Genomic DNA, 15995 nt, shown 5'->3' on the forward strand with positions numbered 1-15995 from the left:
ACTGCCAATGTGGAAGCCACTCTGAGTCCACTTAGAGGTTGAGATAGGTACAAGTCAGGTCTAGTCGTGTCTGACTCTTGGGGTTGGTGCTCATCTCCATTTCTAAGCCAAAGAGCCGGCGTTGTCCGCAGATGCCTCCAAGGTCATGTGGCTGCCATGACTGCATGGAGCGCTGTTACCTTCCTGCCGAAGCGGCACCTATTGTTGATCTACTCATATTTTGCATGGTGTTGTTGTATGTTTTCCGGACTGTATGGCCATGTTCCAAAAGTATTCTCTCCTGACTTTTCGCCCACATACCTCATAACCTCTGAGGATGCCTGCCATAGATGTGGGCGAAACGTCAGGAGAGAATACTTCTGGAACATTGCCATACAGCCTGGAAAACATACAACAACCCTGTGATCTTGGCTATGAAAGCTTTCGACAACACACATTTTGCATGTTTTCGAACTGCTAGGTTGGCGGAAACTGGAGCTAACAGCAGGAGCTCACCCTGCTCTCCAGATTCGGACCGCCAATCTTTCGGTCAGCAAGTTCCGCAGTTCAGCGGTTTAACCCCCTGCGCCACAGAGGGTTTTAGCGGGGATAAGATAGAGCGGGGTAAATGCAATCCAAGAAAGAAAGAAAAAACAGAGTTGTTGTATGTCTTTCGGGCTGTGTGGCCATGTTCCAGAAGTATTCTCTCCTGACGTTTTGCCCACATCTATGGCAGGCATCCTCAGAGGTTGTGAGGTATGGAAAAAACAATCCAAGCACTCCTAGCAGAGGCACATCTAGCCTCTGCTTCGAAACTCCACCAAAGCAACCCCTCTCCCCAGGTTTTGGAATAAACAGCCCCGCGCTTTTGCAGAGGCAAGGACCTTTGCAAGCAACAGAACCCGGGAAGGCTCGCGCTGCCTTCCGCGCGCGCCCCATCCTTCTGATAAGAGACGAAACCACCGAAGTTCTTTGGGGTTGTGGTCCTTAGAAGTGGGCGGGGCTTGGCCGAAGGGGGCTGACCAATGGCGTACTGAGGAGCGCTGGAAGCGCCACGTGCAATGGAAAGTCTCCCCCCTCTCTCTCGTTCACTCCCGAGGGAGGGAGGGAGGGGAGAGGGGCAGCTCACTCTGGCAGCCCCCCTCCCTCTCCTTCGCTGGCCCGCCCGGCTGTCACTCAAGCTGGGGACCTCCCCTCCGTCGCCTCCCCTCAGCTGGCACCAAGCTCCGCGTTTCATTTGCCCATTCGCTTTGCATGGAGGAGGAGGAGGGGACGCGTCCCGGGCGGCGGCGGAGGCTGAGGGGCCAGCTGGGGACCCGGCTCTCCTGCCGCTGACAGGACGAAGGAAGGGAAGCAAGAAAGCGCCCCTCGCTTGCCAAATGGATTACCCGCCCCTCTATGTGATGCTCTCCTGCTTGGTCCCTCTCCACTGGTGGCTGGCCCAAGGCAGAGGAGCCCGAGCCCAAGGTAGGCAGAAGGCGCGCGCTGAAAGAGTGGCTGGACTTTCCTGAGGAGAGGGAATGCGACGCAGGGCTGTCCGAAAGGCCGGGGAGAAGAAGCCTCTTTGGATTTAAAGGGGAAGGGGATTGATTTTAGAATGGTTTCATATACATCAGGCATGGGCCAACTTGGGCCCTCCAGGTGTTTTGGACTTCAACTCCCACCATTCCTAACAACCTCAGGCCCCTTCCTTTTCCTCCTCAGCCGCTTAAGCGGCTGAGGGGGAAAAGGAAAGGGCCTGAGGGTGTTAGGAATGGTGGGAGTTGAAGTCCAAAACACCTGGAGGGCCCAAGTTGGCCCATGCCTGATATACATCTTGATACACATATTGAATCCCTGCAGTTTTGACACCCCTCGAGTTGCCACTGCCCAGTGCTATGGGACCCTGGGAGTTGTAGTTTGACAAGGTCTTCAAACTTCCCTGCCAAAGAATTCTGTTGCCTCACTAAAGTAGAACTCACAGGATTTTATGGAATTAATGCCATTTGATGCCACCCAAACGGTCATGGCTCAACACTGTGGGACACTGGGAGTTATAGTTTGACAAAGACTTCAGCTTTCTCTGACCAAGAGTGCTGGTGCTTCTCCAAAGTAGAACTCCCAGGATTTCATGGGCATATCTATAGAGTGAATGCAGTTTGGCACCACTCAAACTGCCACTGCTCAATGCTATGGGATCCTGGGAGTTGTAGTTTGACAAAGACTTCAGCTTTCTCTGACCAAGAGTGCTCGTGCTTCTCCAAAGTAGAACTCCCAGGATTTCATGGGCATAGCTATAGAGTGAATGCATTGCTCAGTGCTAGGGAACCCTGGGAGTTATAGTTTGACAAGGTCTTCAGCTTTCTCTGCCTAAGAGTGCTGGTGTCTCACCAAAGGATTTCATGGGCACATCCTCTGAATGAAAGCCATTTCACACCACCCAAATCACCCATGGCTCTATGCTATAGCATCCTGGGAGTTGTAATTTGACAAGGTCTTCAGCTCTCCCTGCCAGAGGGTGCTGGTGCCTCACCAAAGTATAACTCCCAGGATTTTATGGAACGGATGCCATTTGACACCACCCAAATGGCCATGGGCTCAGTGCTATGGGATCCTGGGAGCTGTAGTTTGATGATGTGCTAGCACTCTTTGGCAGAGAAAGCTAAAGACCCTAAGAAACTAGTACGCTTTGGCAGAGAAGGCATAGACCCATGATTTCATAGCATTGAGAGGCGGGAGTTCAAGTGGTGCCAAACTACATAACTTCTATAGCGTAGCTAGCTATCCCCTTGGGGGGTGGGACACATTTCTAAACATGGTATTTGTTTCTGTTTCATATATATGCTTTATATGCATGGTCTAAAGGTCCTTTTATGAATAGTTTTAAATAATTTTGTGCATGGAAAAAAGTTTGGGCACCTTGAAAGCAAAGCTGTCACCACTGCAGTCTCCCATAGGGACTGTTTCTGATTCTGATTTCTGGCTGGAAACATCGTGCAAGTCTAGGTGGATTGGAGCCATCAGAGCTATCATGCTTCATCAGGACTCATTAGATTTAGTGCCACTGACTTGTATATCCTCCTCTATGCACATTGTTCCATTTGTGTCCAAATGTACAGTCTTAGTGAGACCTTAGTTCTGCATATGAATGGAACAATTTTCCTCTTTCCACCAGAGGGAATTCTGTGCATATACATGTTCACTTGGAAGTGCGTTCCATTGAACACCAGGGGGACTTTTCTGCCAAAGCGAACCTATCTGGGTTCTAGGGTGAGGGCATGTGAATTTCAGCATTGCTTCTTGAGTGAGATTGGACTGACTGGCCCTAGCACGTTAACCAAAATAATGGTTCATCATCCAGAAGAGCATTTCCGACTGTTGACTGTTTGATCATGTCTCAGGCTGGTGCACTAAACGGTCTTTTAGGGCTTAACTTATAGAGTGCAGACGGCTTCCAGGAAGTATGCAAAGTGTGTAACATATTCTAGAGTTCATGTATTATAGTATTCATTCATTTTGCTGCTCAAAAGTTTTTGACTTTCATGAATATAGACACCTTATATCTTTGACAACCACCTGTTGCTCAAGAATAAGAAAGCAAAAGGCCAGTGTCTAGGATCCAGCTTGTTTCATAGGTGTCTGTTCCTCCTTCAGCTCTGGGTTTCAGGGTTAGGTTCCAATAAACTGGCAAGGGATATATGACAATGTGTTGTTGAAGGATTTCATGGCTAGAATCACAAGGTTGTGAGTATTCCGGGCTGTATGGCCATGTTCCAGAAGCATATATGACATTTTCTATGTTACCTGCAATTAAATTTCTTTTTATAGAAAAAGAGAGGGAGAGAAAACCCCCACATAGTTTCATATCCCCGTGCCTTTTTAGTTTGGAAGTGAATGGCACATCCTGGTTGCAGATTTAAGCTTGTCACTTGTACATTTTACTTTTCTAGTGCCTGCTGATGGATTAGATTTTTTAAGTAGCTTTGTATTTTTCAGCTTCAGCATGTTGTTTTAGAAGTCAGACCCATGGATTTTTAGCTGAGTTGATGACATTTTGTGGGTATGGAAGAGGAATTCATTCTGGTGTCTTGCTGTCAACTTGTTTTTAATGGGTCCCATTAAAAAATATTTGTTTCTCTCAAGTGTGTAATGTTGGGTAGTTAGTGAGTTAACAACATCAATCCCAACAACGCAGGAATAGAAGTTGTGCTTCTCCTCTTAAGATTATGGTATTTGATTATCCACCTTTTCGAACATTAATAAGTTTTCATCTGCTTTATTTTTATCATTTAGTGTGATAATCTACAATCTGCTGTTGCAGATACTTTACGAAATTGGAAAATGAAAGCATCAATTGGGATCAAATTGTGTCGCTATGCTGATGTACTTTTAAAACTCTGCTTTGGAGAAACACTACATGGAAGCTGCACAATGAATAGTTTGGATGCTTGGTCTTAGCTGGGTATAAATGTGTGTCATTGTGCATTCCTTCTGCCACATTGAACCTATCCAGTTGATATTTCATAAATCACAGTTTATGAGCAGGAAAGAATAGAGGTTCTGCAAGCAAGAAGTATGGGCAATGGTTTCCTGTTTTTAGGATTCCCCTCCACAGAAAACACATATAACTTTGGTGATGCCATTGTTTTGCACTTCTAGGAAACAAACAATCAGGATTAGATGTTTCTGAGTAAATGTGAAGGATTTGCCAGTGAAGGATGCATCCTTCCTAAATATCTTTATCATGATATCATCATCCAGGCGCCAAAAATGACATTGGGCATTGCTGTACTCCTGTTTGGACCCATGGATGCAAATGTACAGTATATGCCGCAGTTCTGGAGCACAGTAAAAAAAACAACAACACCACAAACAGCAGTTTAGAGCACAAAATGCAACTTGCTGAGATTCTAAGGTTTTAATTTTTTAAAAGTTACGAAAAGACTACTATTGTTTTTTTAAAAAAACTGGTTTCAGTACCTTAAGGCTGTGAAGATAACATATGCTGGCAGTTCTTTCTGAATTATTCAGTAAAATTTTCAGTGTGTTTAGGAGCTTTGCTTCAACATCTTGCCACGTCCTTTCTTACAATCAGAAAAATCAGAACTAATGCAAAATAGTTGAAATTATAGAAAAGAATTAAAATAGGTACATGCATTCCAAGTATAGTGTATTTCAACACATTTTGTGCAAGGGGCAGAATTCATCCAGTTTGGGTGCAGTCACTTTTGTTTAAGGCAAAATGCACACAATATCTCTGTGATACTCAATGACTTGATCAATAGTTTACCCATGAGACTCACTTGGGGGTGTTTGTCCCTTTCTGTGGAGTTCAGTCCCATGCTGGTTGAGTCAATGAACATCTCTGAAAGGGAAGGCTTTACACACACATACACACAGAGTTTTCTCTGCTTTGAATGTATTGAAGTTTGTCTATCTGTATTTATTTCCAATAGAGCTCCTCCTGTCTGGAAAACTAAGTGAATATGGTGTGATTGTGCCCTTCAGTGCAGATTACCAGGGACGGTTCCTCTCGCACGTGGTGTCTGGCTCAGTGACAGCAAGGAGGGGGGAAACTGTTCATCCTTCTGCTCCTCCACCTCACTCAGATCGGCGTAGGGTGGTCCGCAGCACCCCTGTGAACCAAGGCATGTCCAGGAACCATTTATACTACTTCAATGTCACTGTTTTTGGCAAGGAACTGCATCTTCGCCTGAAGCCCAATCGACGGCTAGTGTCTCCTGGTGCATTGGCTGAGTGGCAAGAGGACTTCCAAAAGATCTTCCAGGAACCATTGCAGAAGGAGTGTGTCTTTACAGGAGGAGTCTCAGGCATGCCAGGGGCCAAGGTGGCCATCAGTAATTGTGATGGGCTGGTAAGTGAAAAGAGAATCCCACCTTTCTTTTAGTTTTTTTGTATTAGAAGACTGAAACTCTGCTATGTTTCTTCAGGTAAAAGAAATGTAATTCTTTGATCTAGAGCTTCAAAGAGCAAGGTTTTAGAAATATACGTTCCAAAATGTCCTCAATCATGGGAGACTGAGAATTGCAGTTCGAAAAGCCTCCAAATGTTTTGGACTGCCAATCCCATCAATTTCAGCAAACATGGAGACTGATGATGTCCGAAAGGAACCAAGTTGGGAATATTCATCTAGGGAAAATGCAAAATGGATGGTTCTCCTTTGCAGTTGTCAAGCTTTGCCACATTTTAGGCCAGATGCAGTGACAACTCTGAGCACCACAGGCCACTGTCCTGTAAAGATGTAAAAAGCACCATGTGGTTTCTGAGGCCTCTTCTCAGGCAGTGAAAAGGGCAGAGATCAATTTTCAGTCAATCAGGAAGTGTCCCCTTGGTAATGCAAGACACAGTTGAGCATCATACTATTAACAAGCACTGTTATCTATAAATGAAGGTGGATTTATAGGTATGCATTGTTCAGTAAGCTCTGATCTATTCCATATACCCACATTTCTAGGCTAGATGCATGGTTAGAAGATACAGTGTTACTCAGTGCCAGAGCTATTTACAGGACAGAAAGAAACATTAGTAGCCAATAGGATAAGTAAAGTACTGGTCCCTAACACAATGAAAAAAAGTAATGGTCTCCTCACATCAGATAGCCTGAGAAGCATTGTTCTAACAGATAGCTTAGAACTGTATCCAGTTTTAATACTTCATTTGACTCAAGACATAGTCTGAGGATGCCTGCCATAGATGTGGCTGAAACGTCAGGAGAGAATGCTTCTGGAACATGGCCATACAGCCTGGAAAACTCACAGCAACTAAGTAATAAATATTAGCATATTTCACATTTTGCAAACATGTTTATGACTAACACTAGCATATTAGTATTTTTCCATAACAATTTCAAGCACTGATTATATTGGCTCATATTAAAACAAAAGTCTTCCATAATCCTAAACTCAATTGGCAGATGTGAATTGGAACTGGGATGGGTGTACCAAAAGGAGGCTAGTTAAATTAATTCTATCCTTAGTCGGTATTGCATGTCTCATCAACTATCTTTGCCATTCTTAATTTTGATAGGCTTTGGAAGACAACCATGGTTACTTTTACTGTGCCAGTTCCTTCTGATCTTGCCATCATTGCCCTATAGTAATGGAAACAGAAATTACTTTCATGCATGTTAGCAAACATGAGAAAATCATCAAGGCCTTTATCTAGCTCTGGTTGTAGCCCAATTTGTTGGTGGCCTCTTTTGATTTTAGTTAGACATTGAATGGCAGCCTAATGCATCAGAGTTTCCAGCATCCTATTATTGGCAGCTAAAGTGGGCACAGAGGGATCAGTGGGAAGTTTGGCATGTTTCTTGGCAGTAACATTCCATTTTCCATCCCCTAGTACCTGATGAATTTTTCTCTACAACTTTCTGCAGTTACTTTCTATCCTGTAGGTCCTCTTCCTTCCAAGTTCCCTTGAGTTTTCTCTATATTTATATATACCACATCCACCGATCCATGCCAATAATGAGCAGAGTCCTAAATCCATTTGCCAGTCCCAAATAGAATACAGAATTGTAGAATAATACAGTTGAAAGAGACCACAAGGGCCGACCCTTTGCCATGCAAGGATTCAAAGCACTCCTGACAGATAGCCATCCAGTCTCTGTTTAAAAACTTCCAAAGACCAAGACTCCACCACACTCCAGGGCAGCATATGCCTAGAATAAGTAGTGAGTAGACCCATTGGATTAGTTGCAGATCATAGGGGAAGACTTTTGCTACTTCCATTGATTCAGTTGGAATACATACAAATGTGTGTGGGAGGATGATATATGTGTGTGTATGTGTGTGTGTGTGTGTGTGTGTGTATGTTTATACATACATACACACACACACACACAAACACACACACATGCATTTGTATGTCTGCATAGATATGATTATTGGCATTTGTTGCCAATTGCTTCTAGTCTAGATTCAATCTGTAGTTTGATCTCTGCATTGTATATGAGGCTAGCAGCAGGGGCCCTTCTCTGTGTGCTCCTCCAAGGAAAATTTGGAGAACAGGCCTTGTCTGTCATAAAGGTAAAAGTTTCCCCTTGACATTAAGTCTAGTCGTGTCCAACCCTGGGGGTTGGTGCTCATCTCCATTTCTAAGCTGAAGAACTGGCATTGTCCGTAGACGCCTCCAAGGTCATGTGGCTCACATGATTGCATGGAGCACCGTTACCTTCCCGCCAGAGTGATACCTATTGATCTACTCACATTTGCATGTTTTCAAACTGCTAGGTTGGCAGAAGCTGGGTCTAACAGTGGGAGCTTACCCCGCTCCCCGGATTCGAACTGCCGACCTTTCCGTCAGCAAGTTCAGCAGCTCAGTGGTTTAATTTGCTGCACCACCAGGGGCTCTGATGTCACAGTCCCACCTTTATAGAAAGCAAGTACTATGGTGGCATATTTTACTTTTGTGTGCCTTCTAGTCATTTGCAACATATGGCAACCTTAAGACAACTCTCTCATAGGGCTTTCTTGATAAGATTTGTTGAGATGCAATTTGTCTTTGCCTTCCTCTGAGAGAATGTGATTTGCCCAAAGACACCCAGTGAGTTTCCATTGCTAAGCAGGAATCAAATCCTGGTCTCCAGAGTTCTACAACTACCCCACAATAGCTCTCCTTTATGTATGTATAGAATCTACGTCTACATCTTCATGGTATATCGATTTATTGTATGCCATATATTGATTTGTTTCCTTATTTAATTATATGTTTCTGTATGTTGTATGTGTTCTAAATCCAAGACTGTTTTTTGCCTTGGGAAGGATGGCTATATTTTCTTTTTTTAAAAATACATTTTTATTGATATTTTACTAACATGAATAAAATCAGGTAGGAAAAATTTGGAAAGAAGGGAAGGTTTAGGTTTTGTATGGGGAAGGGAAGGGGGAAGGAGGAACAGGGAAGGGATGAGGGAACATGAAAGGGAAATGGATAATGAGGGAAAACATTTAAAGGGGGGTTGTACTTCCATTCTTCTTCTTTGCAATTTATTAGAATTCACATAGTCATCTTTTGATTTTGTTTTTCTACCTATCTTCTCCCCAATTATTCATATTTTATTTATGAACCTTCCCTTCTTTTGTCTTTTATTTCTTCTTACTGCTAAACCTTTTGTTCATTTCTTTACATTTTTATGTATTCTTTAAAAAGGTCTCCAGTCTGTGGTTTATATATAGGAAGGATGGCTATATTTTCAATAAACAAACATACTATTGACATTTAAAGAGAAAGAATCCATACCATCATTCTGTCTATTGCCTCCAGGCACATTTTTCATTTAATTGACAAAGAGACAAATCATCTGGGTGCAGGAAGCATGTCTCCAATAGTATTGATTTGGTATTGAAGCTCATTTAGTTATTTTAAGTAAATTTTGACTATAGTCCCATGCACACTTATTGTATATGTGAATACTAGCTGTGCCTGGCCACACATTGCTGTGGCTTATGGGAATTATTTGTTGACCAGGTGGAATAGCAGTAAATAGCCTTGCAGCCTCAAAGCCTGGCCGTTTTCTTCTTATGTGAATCCTTGTTTGGTGAGCTGGAATACAATGGAATAGGCTTGCTGCTTGGAAGGCTGGGTACTTGCGTTCTAGGGGAATTGTTTTTTGGCCAATTTGAATTGCATTGAATAGCCTCGCTGCTTCAAAGCCTGGTCGCTTTCTATATAGAGGCATCCTTCGTTGGCCAGGTTGAATGGGACGGATGGCTTCAAAACCTGAGGGTTTTCTATCTAGGGGAAATCTTGGTTGGCCAGGTTGAACAGCACTGAATAGCCTTGTTGCTTGTAAGCCTGGCTGCTTTCTACCTTGTGGAATTCTTGGTTGGCCAGGTTGAATAGCAGTGAATAGTCTCAGTGCAGCAAGTATGAATGCTGCAATTAGTCACCTTGATTAGCATTTAATTGCCTTGCAGCTTCAAAGCCTGGCTGCTTCCTACCTGGGGGAATCCTTTCTTGGGAGGTGTTAGCTGGCCCTGGTTGTTTCCTGTCTGGAATTTCCCTGTTTTCAGAGTGTTGCTCATTATTTACTGTCCTGATTTTAGAGATTATATTGTTCTGTATTATTATACTCCAGTAATTATTATATATTATATTTATAATCTTATATAATCTTCTTAGAACTGGATTATATGAGGCCCGTTCTACAAAACTGTATAAATGTGATGTCTCATGGGCCATGTAGTCCTGTTCCTAGTACTATGGTGACAGACAAAGAGGAAAACTTTGGTTTCCCACCGATTCAGCCAGAATCGGAGCCCCTGCACCTGCAGGATGTTTGCCCTCAAGAAGTCAGCCAAACAAGCCTTGGGCAGAATTCTCCCCCGTTCTCTCGCCGGGATAATTATAATCGAGATAGAGGCGCTCGGGAGGCGAGTCGCCGAAGCGCCAGGATCGCTGCCAGACAATTAGCTGATTAAGCCTGTTTCCCTTGGGAAATCTTAAGGAGTCATGCATCTGGACACAGTTTGGGTTTCACTTCTTGTTCCCCAGGGAAAGTGTTCCTTGGCGGGAAAACAAGATCCTATATAGCTATTTCCCGCAAGGGGGATCCTTGCGGAGTCAATTCGTCAGCTTCTGGAGTCAGATCGATTGTAGACTACGCTACTCCAGTTCCTTTGTTTCCAGGACCTTGCCACAGATCTTGTACCAGTTCCAAGCCAGCCTTGTTCCCCGGACTTCGTCACGGACCACGTTCTTGCTTCTTGCTTCTTGCTGCCTCGTATCAAGCCTTGTTTGCCAAGAATCCAGTTTGTTGTCAAGCTCCATTGGACTAAAGGACCTTGTCATTTCCCCACACTTTGCTTGGCAAAGTGTGTGTTTCGGTTATTGGATTATAACTTTGGACTCTAATATCTCATATTGGACATTGTTTTCCTGGACTATATTTGACCTTCCCTGAAAGGTCTACTTCTGAACTTTATTCTTCACTTGTTTTTGTTGACTTTATATATTCCTTTAATAAAGATATTAGATAGAATCTGGCCTCTGCGCATGGTTATTGGTGCTCCGTAGCCTGGGTCTTGACAATAAAATCCACAGTGAACTGGATTATATGGCAGTGTGGACTCAAGATATTCCAGTTCAAAGCCCATACTGTGGATTATCCTGTTTTGGCAGTCTGAGTTATATAGGTGTGTGGTAGGGCCTTGAGTCTACACTGCCATATAATCCAGTTCAAATCAGATAATCTGTATTTTATAGGCAGTGTGGAAGAGGCCTAACTGAACCCTTGCTGTCCTTGGCTGGGGGTTGCTAGGAGACAAAGTGGACGGAGCCTACCCTTCTAACTGACAGCAAAGGGAAAATACAGTTCTTCCTCTCCTCTAATTTGGACTTTATTTTTCTAGGTTTTTTTTGTTTGAAAGACATATTTTGGATGACTGTCTTTTGTGGCCAAATTTGGTGTGATTTGGTTCAGTGGTTTTGTTGTTCACTCCATAATAAAACGCACTTTACATGTATATATATATAGCTGTGCTTTCAAGTTGCCTCTTGACATATGGCCACCCCATGAATTTTTCCATAGGGTTTTCTTAGGCAAGGAATATTCAGAGGTAGTTTGAGTTGTCCCTTCTTGCATACTTACCCATGAATAAATCTCTTGTAACTCAGTGATATTTGCTTCAGGATAGATGGGTTTAGGATTGTGTTGACATGGTATAACCAGACAGGGTATTGCAATAGTTTTAGGAAACATGTGTGCTATAGTTAACAGAAATGTCATGGTTTTGTGCCAATATTAGTGTTTTTACTGTCTTCAGTTGATTTTTCCCAGTTTCCAATATCCTTAATATTGGAAGTCCTGAATTAATGTGTTGCCATTGCACATTGTGATAACCTATTTGTCTGTTATAGATATCTCTAAATATTATCTGTGGAATCACTTTATATTGATTATTTTTGTCTGAAACATATATTACGGCTGGTAAATGTTTTGTCATAGTAAATGTGTGTTTATGTGTCTTTAAGTTGCCTTCTCATAATAATTTCGAGCACTGATTGCATTGTGTCATATTAGAATTAAAGTCTCCCATAATCCTAAACTCAGTAAGCAGATGTCAAGTGAAACTGGGATGTGTGAACCAAAAGGAAGCTGGTTCAGTTGATGTTGACTTTGAAAGACTGAAGACTGAAACAATATATTGTGAATGTTACACAAATAGGTATGAGTCCTGTGCCCTAAGTTGTGTACAGTATGGACCCTATAGCCATGGGTATATGTTACCAGACTGCGTGGATATGTGAAACCCTATAATAGTGAACCCTCTTATTTTCAATGGGACAAATAACCGAGGCACTGAGAAGAAAGTGTCTTGATTATTCGTCCCATTAAGAAGCCCTAAATGAATAACTGAAATTATTACAAGTAAAATTACATATATCCGTTCTGTGGATATAGGGATTATGCTGTACTGTGGAATTTCCTAGAAATGCTTTTATTAAGGAACTATATAGATCTTTGGTTAATTGTAAACTTTCTTTTCCTGGATGCACATTTTTGTATTAATTTTTTTTTAGTTGCTAAAACTTTGTAATGTAACACACGCTTCATGCAATACATTTCCACAGTAGTAGAATTTGAGACTTCATTGGTGGAGCTCTTTCATATTTCTTGGAGTCGGTCAGATTGTCTCTCATCTTCCATTGATTGATCTGCTAGGATTTCAGAAACATGCTTGGACATTAGGTACCCTTGTAACAGTGTCTGCCAGCAAGAGAGGAGATGTCCAATATTGTTTTACAAAGTGTTATTTTATAAAGTTTTACAAGTGCTACAATTAAAAAAACAGTCTTCCTGACATAATTCAAGAATTTTAATGGGCTGGCTAAATTTATTGAACACAAAACATGTAAGGACTATGATAGAAGTCCATTTCTTGTTCTTTTCTTCTTTGTAATGGGATAATAAAAATCTTTCCTACAAGAATAATGAGAGGTAAAACCATTTTAAATGATGTTCAAAACATGTGAGATTTTGTGTATTGGATCTCTTGGTCTCAGGAGTTTTCTCTGCTGTAAACCATTGTTCTCTATTAATAGTTACAATTGTTTGGGTGGGACATCCATCAGAAATATCACAAGGGGAATTTGCTGGATTAAAGAAATCCATCACATTCATCTTTAGGGGCATTTCATTAGAACTTCATTAGAGTTAATGCTCTATTCATCTGCCACCTTTCTGGTCAATCACATGAGCTATTGTCTCTATTTCGCATCATATGGAACAGTAGTTTTAAAATATATTTTGCGAATATGTCTAGGTAGTGAAGAACCAGATACAAATGCATCTTCTTGTGTAGTTATCTCTCTCATTTTCTCTCCCTCTTCCTCCCTCCCCCCTCTCTCTTTCACACATATACACATACACACACACGAGCATGTCCACACACACAGATCTTTTAAAGATTTAGCACATTGTTTTGCTTTCCATATTGCTTAAAAACATTTGTCATTTCCATTTAATTCCAAAGAAATTCTTTCTGTGCTACATCAGTGTCTGATGTCTGTAATGAAGAGGATGAGGTTAGACAAAGTTAATATTAAGTTGTTCTTGATCTATTGAATGGTCTGTGAAGAATGAATTATCCTATAGTAGATGGGCAAACATTCCCTCTGAAGACAAAGATAGGATTTGAGTGAACTCTTGGACTCACCTTGAGTGTCTTGGAGACTCAGGTGATGGTCTGGAGTGCATTTGCATTGTTGAAGGTAATGTGCCGGTTATGTCTGTTGCTAGAGATATCTGATCTGGCTACAGTGACATATGTCTTGGTTACATTCTGGATGGATTACAGCAATGCAGTCTACATGGGGCTGCCTTTGAAAGTGTTCAGAAGCTAGTTGGCAAGAGGAGCTGTTTGTTAAATAGAACTGTGCACGGAATTTCTTTCTCCCGTTTCGTTTGTTCTTTCATTTCTTTCAGGACTTAAGGAGCACATAATGGGAACCCCTCTCCCTGTACAAAAATCAGCTGGGTTCTGGCTCCAAGCCTGCTTTTTTGGCATCATAGTTTAATCTTTTTATTACTCCTCCAGCCAACAAAAAGTAAACCCTCATTCCCTGAAAACTACTCTCCTCTTCTAGGAGGTCATTGGTCTTCTCTACCTGGAAGTGGGAAGCCTCCTTAAAATGCCTTGGAATGGAAAGAGTGTGTGGCTGGCTGGCATGGTATAGCTCAAGAGAGAAAGCACGCACACCTACAGCCAAGTGCCTCTCAGAACTTGTCTCCTTTCCTTAAAAGAGAGAGTGTGTGTGTGTGGAGCACCTCCCTCCTCTAGAGCAAGAATTTCTTCGTCTAGACAAGATGCTCAGCTGCAGGCACTGGCAGGCACGTGCGCTTTCTGGGCCATACACACACACTCATTCCAAGTAGAGTACGGGTGTGGTGTGCAGGCCCAGAAAGCGCGTGCGCCTGCCAGTCCCTGCAGTTGAGCACATCCTCTAGAGTAAGAAACAGAACTTGCCTCCTTGTCTTGGAAAGAGTGCCTGTGTGGCGTGCAGACCCAGAAAGCATATGCGCCTGCCATTACATATAGCCGAGTGCCTCCTCTAGAGTAGAAAGAAACAGCAGATAAGAAGAAACTTCCTTAAAGTATGTGGGAAGGGGAGCCTGGGAAGCCCCCCCCCCCCCATAACGGGCTGATAGAAAATGGATCTTTCGGCACCCCAGAGTGACAGCAGATATCTGCCCTCATGATTTCTGGACACTCCCAAAATATAGATCGGGGCTCCCACCAAAAGCCGGGACATGAAATGGGTAAGGTTTACCCCGAATTCACAACGCTATTGCTAACGGGGCTGCAGCTACACTGGGCAGGTTACTCTGGTGAAAATCTTACCTGGAGCAACTCCTGATCCAGCATGTATGTGCTGACACTGAGGCCAGTATCTATATCGACCAGGGCCATGTCATCTCCACTGGCCTGCTATCTTGTCCTCTGTGTCGTTGCTCTCAGCCAGCCACAAAGCTCAATTGAGAGTGTCTGCTGATGTCTGAATGGGGTGTCTGCATAATTGTCAACATTGTCCGGGTGACAAATTCTGACATCAGCAGGCACGAGCACAATTTCATTTTGCATAGAGCTTGACTGGAAGTGATGTTGGTGGTGTCATGGGGATGAACTTGGCTAGAAGTGATTTCCTATGCAGATCAGGATGATTTATTTATTTATTTATTTACAGTATTTATATTCCGCCCTTCTCACCCCGAAGAGGACTCGGGGCGGATCACAGAATACATATACGGCAAACATTCAATAACATTATGCACAGATAGGACAGACAGCAGTACAGATAGATGTATATAGGCATTTCCCATCTTCGGCGTCCTGGAGGTTGTGCTCGATTCCGGCCACCGGGGGTGTGTGTGTGTGCTGGCGCTCCATCCTCCATGTTGAAGTGCCCTGTTCACAGACTTCCTCCTTTTTTGATCGCCGGCATTTTTTTTTGGTATTTCCTTATGATGCCATTAAAATACTTTCCTGCTTAAGCTGTACCTATTTATCTACTCATAGCTGTTTTTGATCTGCTATGTGGGCAGTGAGCTGGGCTGAAGTTCGGTCACTTGACCTAGGCTTCAAACTGCCAACCTTTTGATTGGCAAGATTTATTGCCACTAGTGGTTAACCTGCTGTGCTAAAGCCCGGCCCTGATGGCTGTCTGTACAAAGGCTTGGACCGAAACCAATTGTCCAGAGGGCTGCTGAGCCCCAGGATACTCTGGAGTTTCCAGAAAATCCTGACTTTGCTTAAAGTGGGGTTGACAGTGTAGATTAGACTGGTGTAGACAAGCCCTGGTATTGGCCACAGGGAACATAAAACTCCCTTGCAGCAGCTGGTCTCCTGGATTCCAGCCTGCTTCCAGGCACAATGCAAAGTACTGGTTGGACTATAAAGCCATATGGTGTTCAGGTCCAGGCAGTTTGAAGGCATTTATCTTCCTATATGAGCTCTGCTATCATGGCTCTTCTTTTGGTTCTACTCCCAGGCAAGTTGGTAAGAAGAAGGAAGGAG

The 15995-nt window shown here is 42.9% G+C and overlaps 1 protein-coding gene across 3 annotated transcripts in view; it reads left to right on the plus strand.

Moving 5' to 3' along the window:
- Positions 1 to 1122: 1122 nt before the first annotated feature.
- The window catches only part of adamts14 (ADAM metallopeptidase with thrombospondin type 1 motif 14), a 113067-nt gene continuing 98194 nt past the window's right edge, over positions 1123 to 15995 (plus strand). For all 3 annotated transcript variants that reach the window (XM_062976221.1, XM_062976222.1, XM_062976223.1), the window contains exons 1-2: positions 1123 to 1446; positions 5415 to 5833. In XM_062976221.1, the coding sequence (XP_062832291.1) occupies positions 1359 to 1446; positions 5415 to 5833 (507 nt within the window). In that variant the 5' untranslated portion in view covers positions 1123 to 1358. The remainder of the gene's footprint in view (positions 1447 to 5414; positions 5834 to 15995) is intronic.

Source organism: Anolis carolinensis, chromosome 3 (assembly GCF_035594765.1).
Source record: "Anolis carolinensis isolate JA03-04 chromosome 3, rAnoCar3.1.pri, whole genome shotgun sequence".
In the NCBI taxonomy this organism is placed as follows: Eukaryota; Metazoa; Chordata; class Lepidosauria; order Squamata; family Dactyloidae; genus Anolis; species Anolis carolinensis.